Here is a 13362-nt window from a genome sequence, read left to right as displayed (position 1 = left end):
TGGATGGCCTTGAGGGAGAGGGGACAGGGCCATTCGAGTACCGCCTTGACCTTGGTAGGATCCATAGCAAGGCCGGTATCCGATATGATGTAGCCGAGAAAAGAGGTGGATGTTTGATGGAAATGGCATTTCTCGAGCTTGGCATACAAATGGTTCTCTCTTAAACGCTGCAGGACTTGTTTGACATGCATTATATGTTCCGGCATGGATCTGGAAAAAATTAATATATCGTCCAGGTATACTATAACATGGTGGTCCAGAAGGTCTCTGAAAATGTCGTTGACAAAGTCTTGGAAGACCGCAGGAGCATTACACAATCCAAATGGCATGACCAGGTACTCGTAATGCCCGTCGCGAGTATTGAATGCTGTCTTCCATTCATCTCCTTCTCTGATTCTAACCAGATTATAGGCTCCTCTGAGGTCCAGTTTGGTGAAGATCCTGGCTCCCTGGAGTTTGTCGAACAATTCGGCTATCAACGGAAGGGGGTAGCGGTTTTTTATGGTGAGTTTGTTGAGGCCCCGGTAATCAATGCAGGGTCTGAGGGTTCCGTCCTTTTTTTTGACGAAAAAAAATCCTGCCCCCGCAGGTGATGAAGATTTCTTAATGAACCCCCTCTGGAGATTCTCCTGAATATATGTTCTCATGGCCTGGGTCTCAGGAATCGATAGTGGGTATGACCCTCCTCTGGGAGGTATGGCCCCGGGTAGAAGATCGATAGGGCAGTCGTACGTCCGATGTGGCGGAAGTACCTCTGCTTGACGTTTGTCAAAGACATCGCGGAAATCTTCGTATATCCCCGGCAGCTGTACCCTGTCAGGATCCGTGACCTCCATTCCTGCCACTGCCTTTGGAGCAGACATGCAATGTTCCAAGCAAAAAGAACTCCAACGAATTGGCGTGGCCTCTGTCCAGTCAATGACTGGATTGTGGATCCGGAGCCACGGAAGTCCCAGAATGATGTTCGAGAAGGGGGTGTGAATGACATCAAAGGTTATAGTCTCGGAGTGAAAGTCGCTAGTCATGATGTTAAGGGGTATGGTTTGTAAGGAAATGATCGCGGGCTGCAATGGTCGTCCATCAATGGCTTCAAGACCTACCGGTCGATCTTTGGGTACCAACGGTATTTTATTCTTGAAGGCGAACTTTTGGTCCACGAAGTTTCCTCCTGACCCCGAATCCAGAAAGGCCCGTGTCTGTACTGTGAAGGTCTCACCGGATATGGAGATAGGTAGATAAAACCTCGTAGAGGGTTGAGGAGGGGGAAAAGTTGCAGTACCCAGCGTGATCCTCCTTATACTCACTGGGCTTTGGCGTTTCCCGGCTTCAGCGGACAGTTGAATACCAGGTGGCCGTTATTGCCACAGTAAAGGCATAGTCCCGCTCGTCTTCTCCGTTGCTTCTCGATAGGCGAAAGGCTAGTTCCTCCCAGCTGCATGGGTTCATCTAGGACGGGAGTTGTGGAGAGTAGAGAACCTATGGTGGAAAAGGAAGATGATTGTATACCTCGGGGGTGTTTGTTTCTCTCCATCCTTCTCTCTTGGAGGCGCTGATCCATCCGGATGCACAGGTCTATCAGGTCCTCCAGTCCAGCGGGACGATCCAGAGCTGCTAATTCATCCTTCAACCGTTCGGACAGACCCTGCCAGAAGACTGCAGATAGAGCCACATCGTTCCAGCCGGTCTCAGCTGCCACCGTCCGGAAGTCCAGAGCATAACGAGCCACAGTCCGGTCTCCCTGAGAAATATTAAGCAGAGAAGATGCAGCCGTAACCTTTCGTCCTGGAGTGTCAAACACCCTTCTGAATTCGGTGATGAAGAGAGTGAGGTCAGAGATCAAATCTGGGCGTTGCTCCCAGATAGGGGATGCCCATGCCAGAGCGGCGTCAGTCAGCAAGGAGATTATGTATGCGACCTTTATTCGTGAAGAAGGAAAGTGAGAGGGCATCAGCTCAAACTGTATGAAGCACTGGTTCAGAAACCCCCGACAACCGCTGGGATCCCCTGTATACCGGTTGGGCGCAGGTAGTCGTGGTTCGGAGGTAGGTGTGATAAGTGCAGGAGTGGCTGCGAGTAGAACGGGGTTGGTGGTAGATACTGTTAGACGTCTAACTTGTTCAGTCAGGGTATCCACGTCTTGTTTAAGTTGGGAAACTAGTTGTTCTTTGTGTGTAAATGAACCGGTAAGTTGCCGGAAGCATTCCTCATGGGTGTCTAAGCGTCGGGCCACCTCAGCGGCGTCCATGTTTGTTGGGCTGAGCATATTGTCACGCTGCGCTCACCACAAACAGGACGGAAGACCGCGGGGCTGAGGTGGGGATTGATAGGCACCGACCCACAACCACGCAGTCCTGTCCGGAATGCGTAGTCCTAGTCGTACCGCGTCGTAGGGTTGGAGAGGTCAGGGTAGTCAGGGTACTTGCCGTGTTCCAGGGTTGGAGAGTCCGGGTAGGTAGAGTTTCGTAGCCAAGGTAATAGAAGGTAGAGTAGTCGAGTAACGAAGCCGGGGTCAAAGTGCTGGAGAGTGTAGAAATCCAAGTAACAGGCAGGGTCAAACAGGTCAGACAAAGTTCAAGACAAAACTAGACAGCAGCGGTGAGCACAATGCATAAACAGGAGTTTATGCTCAGCAATCAAGGACAGGCAGAAGCAGGTATATAAGTGGGAAGGGTCCAATTACCTTGCAGGGGTGTGTACTGATCCACCAATGGTGTCAGAGAGACACTGATCAAAAACAGCTTGCAATTAGGCTTTCCTGATGCTAGGTCTGGTTGCCGGGCAACCCGCGCGCTTGCGCGATGCGCGTCGCGACGTGATGACGTGATGCGGTTTACTCAGCAAGTCTCCGCCTGTGGGAGGCTCCAGCAGCTCCCTCACGTTCTCCTGCTTCCTGGTTGCCGAGCAACCCGTGCGCGTGCGCGATGCGTCTCGCGGAGCTCCGCCATCACGCCGCTGTGCCTGCACTACCCTGGCAGTGCGTGGGCGCATGACTCTGCCCCGTGGTGCTTCCCTGAGTCGGTCTCCACGCGGATCAGAGGCAAGTGTGACAGTGTGCCACGGTCGTGGCTTGGATTGTTGGGGCGACGGGTGGTGGCGGGAGATATTTTGTCTAAGGCTGATGAGACCGTACTGTCATATAGAGGGGTTGCTAGGTCAGGGTAGGAAATGGGAGAGGTTGTACAGATGCAGAGAATTGGAGGGGGTCTAGAGCATGTAGTTTTCTGCTTGTGTGTGTGTAAGTAGTTTTCTGCGTGTGCGTGTGGAAGTTGGTTTCTGCGTGTGCGTGTGTAAGTAGTTTTCTGCGTGTGCATGTGGAAGTAGGTTTCTGCGTGTGCGTGTGGAAGTAGGTTTCTGTGTGTGCGTGTGGAAGTAGGTTTCTGCGTGTGCGTGTGGAAGTTGGTTTCTGCATGTGCGTGTGGAAGTAGGCTTCTGCGTGTGCGTGTGGAAATAGGTTTCTGCGTGTGCGTGTGGAAGTAGGTTTCTGTGTGTGCGTGTGGAAGTAGGTTTCTGCGTGTGCGTGTGGAAGTTGGTTTCTGCGTGTGCGTGTGGAAGTAGGCTTCTGCGTGTGCGTGTGGAAATAGGTTTCTGCGTGTGCGTGTGGAAGTAGGTTTCTGCGTGTGCGTGTGGAAGTAGGTTTCTGCGTGTGCGTGTGGAAGTAGGTTTCTGCGTGTGCGTGTGGAAGTAGGTTTCTGCGTGTGCGTGTGGAAGTTGGTTTCTGCGTGTGCGTGTGGAAATAGGTTTCTGCGTGTGCGTGTGGAAGTAGGTTTCTGCGTGTGCGTGTGGAAGTAGGTTTCTGCGTGTGCGTGTGGAAGTAGGTTTCTGCGTGTGCGTGTGGAAGTAGGTTTCTGCGTGTGCGTGTGGAAGTTGGTTTCTGCGTGTGCGTGTGTAATTAGTTTTCTGCGTGTGCGTGAGGAAGTTGGTTTCTGCATGTGCGTGTGGAAGTAGGCTTCTGCGTGTGCGTGTGGAAATAGGTTTCTGCATGTGCGTGTGGAAGTTGGTTTCTGCGTGTGCGTGTGGAAGTAGGCTTCTGCGTGTGCGTGTGGAAATAGGTTTCTGCATGTGCGTGTGGAAGTAGGTTTCTGCGTGTGCGTGTGGAAGTAGGTTTCTGCGTGTGCGTGTGGAAGTAAGTTTCTGCGTGTGCGTGAGGAAGTTGGTGTTGTGGAGGATGCAGAGAGTAGAGCAAGGCTAAAGGTTAGGAGGGGATGTTCAGAGAGAGTGAACGTGTGTTAGGCGTTGGAGACCAACAGAAGCAGGAGGATGGAGTGTCTGAGGGGGCGAGCCAGGTTTCTGTAATGGCTGGAAGGTTGAACGAGTTGGAAATTAAGAAGGTCTGCTGTATGTTTGTTGCAGACAGATCGTACGTTCCATCGGACACAGGAATAGGGAAGGGAGAGGTGTAATGTGGATGAGGTTGGAGTGCGATGTTGAGCATGGTGAGGAGACTTGGGGAGCAGGGTGTATGACATGAAAGGATTGGAATGTGGATAGGGCAAGGATGAGGGGGAAAGTCGAAACAGAGTAGGAGAGGAAGAGAGAGTAGGACAGGGAGTTGCTGGTTCGTTTTTATTAAGCATCAAGCTGAGAACAAACATGATGATCGTGTGTGAATATTACTGATACCCTTTCACTTTTCATTGCAGGGAGACTCCGGCGGTCCTCTTGTGTGCAACATCAATAACGTCTGGCTCCAGGCTGGCATCGTTAGCTGGGGTTATGATTGTGCTAAGCCCAATCAACCGGGTGTCTACACCAGAGTCCAGACTTACCAGGGTTGGATAAGACAGTACGTTCCTTCAATTGAGTTCAGTGATGGAGGGAACAGCATGGAAGTGAGCACTACCCACCCTGTGGTCAACACAACCAAAACCCAGCTTGGGTCCCTTTCCGTTTCCAACAGCACAAGCTCTAGGTCTGATGGTACCACTATAGGAAGCTCTAGGTCAGATGGTACCACTATAAGGAGCTCTAAGTCTGATGGTACCACTATAGGAAGCTCTAGGTCAGATGGTACCACTATAAGGAGCTCTATGTCTGATGGTACCACTATAGGAAGCTCTAGGTCAGATGGTACCACTGTAAGGAGCTCTAGGTCAGATGGTACCACTGTAAGGAGCTCTAGGTCTGATGGTACCACTATAGGAAGCTCTAGGTCAGATGGTACCACTATAAGGAGCTCTAGGTCTGATGGTACCACTATAGGAAGCTCTAGGTCTGAGGGTACCACTATAGGAAACTCTAGGTTGGAAAGTACCACTATAAGGAGCTCTAGGTCTGATGGTACCACTATAGGAAGCTCTAGGTTGGAAAGTACCACTATAGGAAGCTATATGACTGATGGCACCACTATGGGACGCTTTACTGACAACACAACTGTGTCATGGATGGAGCCAATGTCTCTAAATGCTGCTCACACACATCCATGGTCTCTGCTCAGCATAGCACTGGTTCTGATCGGTCTATGTAACAGTCTTTTATGATGAGTTCAACCCCAGAGACTAACCTCAGAAGAGAAGGTAAAAAGGCTTCAGAGGGAAAGACACCATATTGCATTTTGCTGCACGATTCTCCATCCCAAAGTGTAAAATCTCCTATCAAGGGGAGAGTTAGAAGGGAAACGAAGGAGACCTCCTAATCCTCCCAGTCTCGCTGATTTGGGATCAGTCTCAGTGATTTGGGGTCAGTCTCAGTGATTTGGGATCAGTCTCGCTGATGTATAGTTGTAATGGAGTATCCCTGGCAAATCAGCACTTTTCCATTAAAAAAACCCTTAAATGGTTTAGAAACCCCCCAAATCATAGGTACATGGATGATGACATGTATACGTATACACGTCACACACGTAACACACGTGTACTGGGACGAGGGGGACTGTTAATCACGAAGGTGGTAGAAAAGGATTTATTGTGAGACAAATGTTCCATCTTTTAACACTTTATTTAACTTTGGGGTTCTGCAATGACTCATATTTTGTTAAAAAAAATAATGTAAAATGTTAGTTTGTACCAAATTGTAATAGCATTGTTTTATTTAGGTGTATTTCATGTGTGTGGGGAAATTCACTGTCATTTCTGAGAGAAAGATTAAAAAAAAAGTTATTTCTAAATGTTTCAAACGGTTTTATTTGTTTATTATATAACTGACTGTGGATGTAAATGAATAATGATATATAACTAGATATAACAGCGTGATCACTTCAACGCCCCCCTGGGGACCCTTTCTACTCTAGCTCGCGCTGTAACTGAGCAATGGTGCCCGTTGCTAAGCAACGCAAGGAGCGCAGGTGGAGCGGATGGGCTCGCGGCCAGTCCCCGTGCCAGTTACCCGGGGCGTGAGCGCCGGGGGTGATTCAATGAGAGGAAACCGTTACAGGAGGAGACAGAACAGGGGCAGCGGGGGGTGTGAATATATATATTATATACACTCACAGAGAGAGGGAGATACATATATTATATACTGACAAAGTGAGAATATGACGTAAGGGGGGGTCTGACATAACAGCACTGGGATCTAAGCAACCATTTTAAGTCAGCATCCATCTTAGGTTTTGTCTGAGTGAACGGGTTATGAGATGAACGGTTTGAAAGGGATTTTTGCTTTCAATATTTAAAGTGATAATAAACCAAGCAGCTAACTGAAAAAAACTTGAGCAATGTGCCAATGTTATAAAAATACGAGACTGATAGGCACAGTGTCTCATTCCGAAGGTGGGGGGGCCATGAGTTCTGTATGTAGAGTAAAAGTCACCGGCTTGTATAAGGAATAGTGCTGAATCATTTCATTTAGGCATCCCATAATGTTATTAACTCGATTAACTCGGTATCCATTCATAGCATATAAACTCAGTCCATAGTCATGGGAGAGGCACCATAAAACCCTGAAGGTTGGGGTGGTTGTCCTAGGACACCCTCCTCTACCTCATTGGGATAGCCCCTTCTGAGTACTCACTGTCTCAATCACCTCCAGAGTCTCCCTTCCAAATGCGTGCCGCTGTGAAGAGTGAAGTCCAGTAATGTAGAAGTGTAGCGCACAGCATCCAAACGAGAGCAGGTCTGGCAAAAACAGGATAAAGAAGGCTCTTCGTGTGTTTGATAACGTAGTAGATACTGACTCTAATGACATTTCTGACTTAAGAAAATAATATGTATCTCCGTTCCCAGGGGGGGGGGAAATCTTGTTATATGGAACACACTTTGATAATAACGCTATCGAAGATGATGTTGGGGACCTATGGAAGACGGGTAGGTGCACATGTGCTTTTTTGTCTTTGTTACACCCAACAATGAATGCATTGCTGTCCGGACACAAGATGGCTTCATTCTGGCATTGAACCCCTGCTCGGACACCCAGTTTATAAGACTGAAAGTGGATTTTATTGACCGTTTGCTTCTTCTGTAACCCTGGAATCTTTAGATGCTTCTTCACTCCTACATACAACCTGGGACACGAGACACCAGAGAGCTCGAAAACATTATTTATTTCACATTTTGGCTCCTTTAAACCCACACTTTAATCATACTACTCCCAGTGATGGCGGAGCTTGGACAATATTATAATAAACGGAGCATCTTGTAGGTGGTTCCACACCTTCTGCTCATTTCTTCTCCGTTTCTCTCTCTCTCTGCTCTTTCCTTCCCGTTACCCTTGCACTGGACAGAGTTTGTGTGTCCCGACTCTGCAGCCGGAGGCCGTGGATCAGCTGAGAAGAAGCAAACAGGCAGCGAGAAGAAGGGTTGGTGCAGTTGGAACGCGGGAGGAGCTTCCTGCAGGATACACTGCTTCATTGGAGGTGATCCAAGACTGGTAGGTGGTCACCAAGGTGTATACGCCTGGGCGATTCATAAGGCCACATTTATCCCCCCTTTCTACGATTCCAGCTTGATACCACACGCCATGAATATTACAGACAAGGGGACCGCCGGAGTCTCCCTGCAAGATAAGAACGTGTTATATTCAGGGCTCAGCTATATATCAACAACTCACCAGTTGCCAGCATGCTGTCAGTATCCCTCCGCTGACTGCATTTTATTACACTAATATAACAATTCTTCTTAGATGTTGTGTACAGGTGAGAATAGAAGGCGCAGATAATTCAGTTCTGTTTCTAACAGACAAGAAGATGTTTCTATGGGAAGGGGCAGTTCCTCCCAATATGACCTATTTGAAAGTGACCTCCATCTGGCGCTCTATAAGCTAATTAACAAACCTTATGTTGATTTTGTTCTTAGCTGTTTTTGATTTGAATTTGAATTGAGAAGGGCCCAAAGCCTGCAGTAGATTGTTCACATGACAACTCCTGCAGTTTACGAACCACCAATCCACCGGGCAGCTACAGACGTGGCAAGACTTACTGTTGTCTATGCCGTGCAAAGCAAAAGGTAAATCAACGCCAATTAGTTAGATTTTGCGTCCCGGCAGCTGCTCCTAAGCCGCAAAAATGGAGAGTAGCAGTGGCCGTCATACTTGTCAGTAACGATAAGCGGTGGTAGTGTGCTAGTCTATGGGTGCTCAACTCAAGTCCTCAAGCGCCAGTACTCAAGGTTTCTCGGATATCCCAGCTTCAGCACAGGTAGCTCAATCAGTCCCTGCTTCAGTACAGGTGGCTCAATCAGAGGCTCAGTCTGAGCCTCTTATTGAGCCACCTGTGCTGAAGCTGGGATATTCGAAAAACCTGAACAGTTGGGGGGGGGGGGGGATGGGAGAGGGGGCTTGGGGACTGGAGTTTAGCCCCCCTGCGCTAGTGTGTGTCTAATCTAAATGCAACCTGAGTGAGGCACTTAACTCGCCCCTTATTCCCATTCATTTCATATACTGCATGTAATCATCGTTGCAGACAGCGCATGCACAGACAGCGATTCAGTGCGCCACCTGCTGGACACTTACCGAATTGCAATCACATAAAGAAACTCCACACGGAAGGCTGCGGCCACGCTGGCGCTGACCGCGCTCTTGCTTGAGAGCGGTGACGTCACGAGCGCGCACCACGTGAGCGGGGACGGGACAATTTCAATTGCCGAAACTAAACTTGGCAAGCACCGTGCGGTCAGCGCTAGCGTGGCCGCAGCCTTATTATCCTGGCTGCCGCTGACGTGTCCCGGTGAGCAAAGTGTTTGCGCGGTTGTAATCTCGCACCTTGTCGCAGTCAGGGCAACAGTAAGCCTGGACATATCTGTATGCAGATTGCAGAGACGCTGTCTTATCTATGTCTTTTTGGGCGGCTAATGTCAGTAAGCGAGGTGATCTTAGCAGCCATATTAATGTCGGGGTTGGGCTAATTTCTAGGAAAGTTGAAAAAAAGAAAGTGGAGGAAGAGTCAGATGTTCTATTGCAGGGCACGGTGACGGCAAGTTAAAATTCCAGGAACTATTGGGGGATCTTCAACCAGACACCTTCAAGGTCTTATCGCAAGATTGGGGGCTCAGACATTATTGATGAGGTCCTCGTGCACTTGTAATGGCAATGAGGACCCTTTGGAGTTTGGTGACCTACCTGGCAAGAGTCCTTCTTTCCAGCTTCGTAGCCGGCGCAGATCTGGTCAGTCTGGATGATGGCGACGTTGGGGTCATCAGTGGAGTTGACATGGTACATCTGATCACAGGAGTCTCTGTCAATAAGTGTGATGATCACCTTCTGAAGGGTCCTGGGCTGGAGCAGGGAGACTGAAGGGAGACGAGCCCGGTCAACGCATAACTTTCACCACTGGATACATGTATGTAGAGCGGGGGATTTCGAGATCCGCCGCCCCTAGGAACTTACATGTGCCGGGCGCCTTATTGCCATCTCCTTGCTTTCACCTTACTCCTGTTTGCGATTTGCAGCGTCAACTGACGCCGCAGATGTCACCGACGTGACGGCACACGGCGTGTCGTTGCCATGGTAACGAGACATCATGACATCGTTTGATGCCACAACGTCCCGTTGCCATGGCAATGAGACGCCATGCGACACCACATTGGTGACGTCCGCTGTGTCATTTGAAGCTGCGAATCCGAAGGAGGGCGAGCGCGTTAGCAAGGAGACAGCAAGGAGGTGCCTGGCATATATGTAAGTGATTTCCCACCAGTCCCGATAGGCCCAAGAGTGCGGCAAATGTTTATGGGGCGGATATTTTTTGCCGCCATAGACCTGGGCCTATTGAGAAATCTGACACTGTGTATTTACAGTATATATTTGTATAGCGCCATTCATGTACTTAGCGCTTTCAGTTTTAATACACGTAACAATATAATATGAGACATAATGGGAATAAGCACTTCCGGCCCAAATCATTAGGAAAAGGAGTCCCTGCCCCGAAGAGCTTACAATCTAAGTGGAAAGTAGGAAGAACTTAGAGAGGTAGCAGGAGGGTGTTACAGTATGTGCGTATGCAAGTGTCACGCTGTGCTCACCACAAACAAGGCGGGACCACGGTGCTGAGGTGGGAATGGATATTACGCCACCCACAGCCACGAGGACACGTCTAGAGTGTAGATTTGGTCGGGGTAGCCAGGTCGGGGTTGGAGAGGTGTGGATGGTCGATATACTTGCCGGGTCAGAGGAGGAGAGGTACGGCACCTTGCAGGCACTATTAGCCAGGTCTGGGTTTGGAGAGAGCAGAGTCGTCGTAGTCCGTTAGCTGAGGTCAGGTTGGGAGAGGAGCGGATGGTCGTGGAAAGCCGGGTCGGTACACAGGAAGGTAAGCAGCAAGACTAGGCAAGAATGTGGAGGCAGAGAAGAGGTGAGTGCAACGCAACTGGAACTATGCTCAGCCAAAGTGCCAGTGGCGCCGCTGAGCATATGTAGGTGAGAGCGTCCAATAGGAAAGCTGCAGCGTGAAGGTGTGTGTAAAGCCAGGCTGCGATAGGAGGCAGGGTAACCAGGCTCAGGTGTGCTCCCTGGGCTAAAGCCTGTGCGTGCTGCGCGCGCGTCTGTGCACACGTGTTGTGCGTGCCTCCCGTCCTCGCGAAGGGACGGCTTTAAGGGGATGGAGCGGGTGCGCGCGTGCGCCAAAAGCAAGAGGACCAGCGGAACTCGCGGAGGCAGGAGCGGTTCTCCGATAATCACTGACCACCGGACCGGGGAGCGCACCCGTTACAGTACCCCCCTTTTCAGAAGCAAACTCTGGGCGATCCAAAGCTGACTTGTGGGGATGCTTTTGATGAAAAGCACATATGAGTCTGAGGGCGTGAAGCTGGTGGTGGTGAACCCAAGACAGTTCTTCTGGTCCATAGCCCTTCCAGTGGACTAAGTACTGTACCATCCCTCTGGAGATCCTGGAAGCCACAATGGTTTGGACCTCGTACTCTTGTTGCCCATCTATGAGTAGTGGAGGAGGTGGTGAGGTGGTATCAGGGAATCTAGGGCTCTGGAAGGCGGGTTTCAGCAGTGAGACATGAAAAACTGAAGGAATCTTCACGAAGCCAGTATGCCACCGGGTTGATCCTTTGTATCACGGGATACGGACCAAGGAACCTGGGTGCCAGCTTAGGCGTAGCAACCTTGAGGTGGATGTTTTATGAAGATATATAAATATATATGTTATATAGATACATAAATATATATGATATATTTATAATATGAATATCTCACCCAGTTCCCATTTATAACAAGTAAAGCCCTCACCTGCAGACATCACAGCACCCCATCCGGTTACCCAGCATTCCATGCCAGGAGGGAAGGTGACGGAGGCAAATGGCAAACAGATGGGAAGAATGAAAGTGGTATAGGTAACGGGGATCTCCAGCTTCATCAGAGCGATGTCTCCACTGGACCCTGTGGCGCTGTACAGGGGGTGCACTATAATAAGCTGCACACTAGATATGACCCAATTAGGACTGGGTACAGACAACTGGTACACACCCAGGTACACTTCATAGCTCGAGGACGACATGGAGCTGGGGAAAGAAGTCACACACAATATAAAGACCAGTCTGTGAGCTGGGTAATACAGTCATGAGCTGTCCTACCCAGCGCTCTGCTATTATTCCCACTAATTACCATAACATCTTCCATTATATGGGACTTTCCCACCCCAAAAATTCCTATACACCTATATTTCCTGGGTGTGCATGCAGCCACCTCTGGGGTGAAATCCTGGCTGCCTGAAGATATATTGTTAGCACCCAAATAGGCAGTTGATAGAAAAAGGGAATTTGACGGCAGATAAAAACCTTTTGGCCCATTATCCTCAGATCTAAACCTCAGATCTTAGTTGATCCACGAATCCCTCCCATATTTAGCAAAGTCTTATGTCTATCCCAATCATTTATTAAATGCCTTTGCTGTATCAGCCTCCAGGTGCCTGAACACAGCCCTGCGGGTGAGTATGTCCTTCAGGAGATATGGTCACCAGAACTGAACACAGCCCTCCGGGGGAGTATGTCCTTCAGGAGATATGGTCACCAGAACTGAACAGCCCTCCGGGTGAGTCTGTCCTTCAGGAGATATGGTCACCAGAACTGAACACAGCCGCCCGGGTGAGTCTGTCCTTCAGGAGATATGGTCACCAGAACTGAACACAGCCCTTCGTGTGAGTATGTCCTTCTGGAGATATGGTCACCAGAACTGAACACAGCCTCCCGGGTGAGTCTGTCCTTCAGGAGATATGATCACCAGAACTGAACACAGCCCTCCGGGTGAGTCTGTCCTTCAGGAGATATGGTCACCAGAACTGAACACAGCCCTCCGGGTGAGTATGTCCTTCAGGAGATATGGTCACCAGAACTGAACACAGCCCTCCGTGTGAGTATGTCCTTCAGGAGATATGGTCACCAGAACTGAACACAACCACCCGGGTGAGTATGTCCTTCTGGAGATATGGTCACCAGAACTGAACACAGCCCTCCGGGTGAGTATGTCCTTCAGGAGATATGGTCACCAGAACTGAACACAGCCCTCCGTGTGAGTATGTCCTTCTGGAGATATGGTCACCAGAACTGAACACAGCCCTCCGGGGGAGTATGTCCTTTAGGAGATATGGTCACCAGAACTAAACACAACCACCCGGGTGAGTATGTCCTTCTGGAGATATGGTCACCAGAACTGAACACAGCCCTCCGGGTGAGTCTGTCCTTCAGGAGATATGGTCACCAGAACTGAACACAGCCGCCCGGGTGAGTATGTCCTTCAGGAGATATGGTCACCAGAACTGAACACAGCCGCCCGGGTGAGTATGTCCTTCAGGAGATATGGTCACCAGAACTGAACACCGCCACACGGGTGAGGACTACACACTACTCTGGGATCCAGAGCCACAAAGCTCCGGAATTGACTTAAGATGTTAATGTCTCATTAAGTGCATACGAGCATCTTCAATGCTCACTAACGATGCGTTAAGTGCCGTTTTCAGCGTTAACGAGCCCCTGCGTTACTATAACAAATGTCAGG

At 49.6% G+C, this 13362-nt stretch overlaps 2 protein-coding genes across 2 annotated transcripts in view; one reads left to right on the top strand and one right to left on the bottom strand.

The window, feature by feature from the left end:
• Positions 1–5477, top strand: part of LOC142462893 (serine protease 27-like) — a 28166-nt gene extending 22689 nt beyond the window's left edge. Inside the window, exon 5 of the mRNA XM_075565108.1 lies at positions 4641–5477. Coding sequence (XP_075421223.1) covers positions 4641–5477 — 837 coding nt within the window. The remainder of the gene's footprint in view (positions 1–4640) is intronic.
• Positions 5478–7454: 1977 nt separating this feature from the next.
• LOC142462892 (transmembrane protease serine 9-like) overlaps positions 7455–13362 on the bottom strand; it is a 45050-nt gene continuing 39142 nt past the window's right edge. Inside the window, exons 13-15 of the mRNA XM_075565106.1 lie at positions 11599–11870; positions 9487–9656; positions 7455–7926 (exon numbers count right to left, since the gene is read on the bottom strand). Of these exons, the coding sequence (XP_075421221.1) occupies positions 7693–7926; positions 9487–9656; positions 11599–11870 (676 nt within the window). The 3' untranslated portion in view covers positions 7455–7692. The remainder of the gene's footprint in view (positions 7927–9486; positions 9657–11598; positions 11871–13362) is intronic.

The sequence above is a fragment of the Ascaphus truei genome, chromosome 11, assembly GCF_040206685.1.
Source record: "Ascaphus truei isolate aAscTru1 chromosome 11, aAscTru1.hap1, whole genome shotgun sequence".
Taxonomy (NCBI): Eukaryota; Metazoa; Chordata; class Amphibia; order Anura; family Ascaphidae; genus Ascaphus; species Ascaphus truei.
This window is presented reverse-complemented; position numbering and strand designations above follow the sequence as displayed.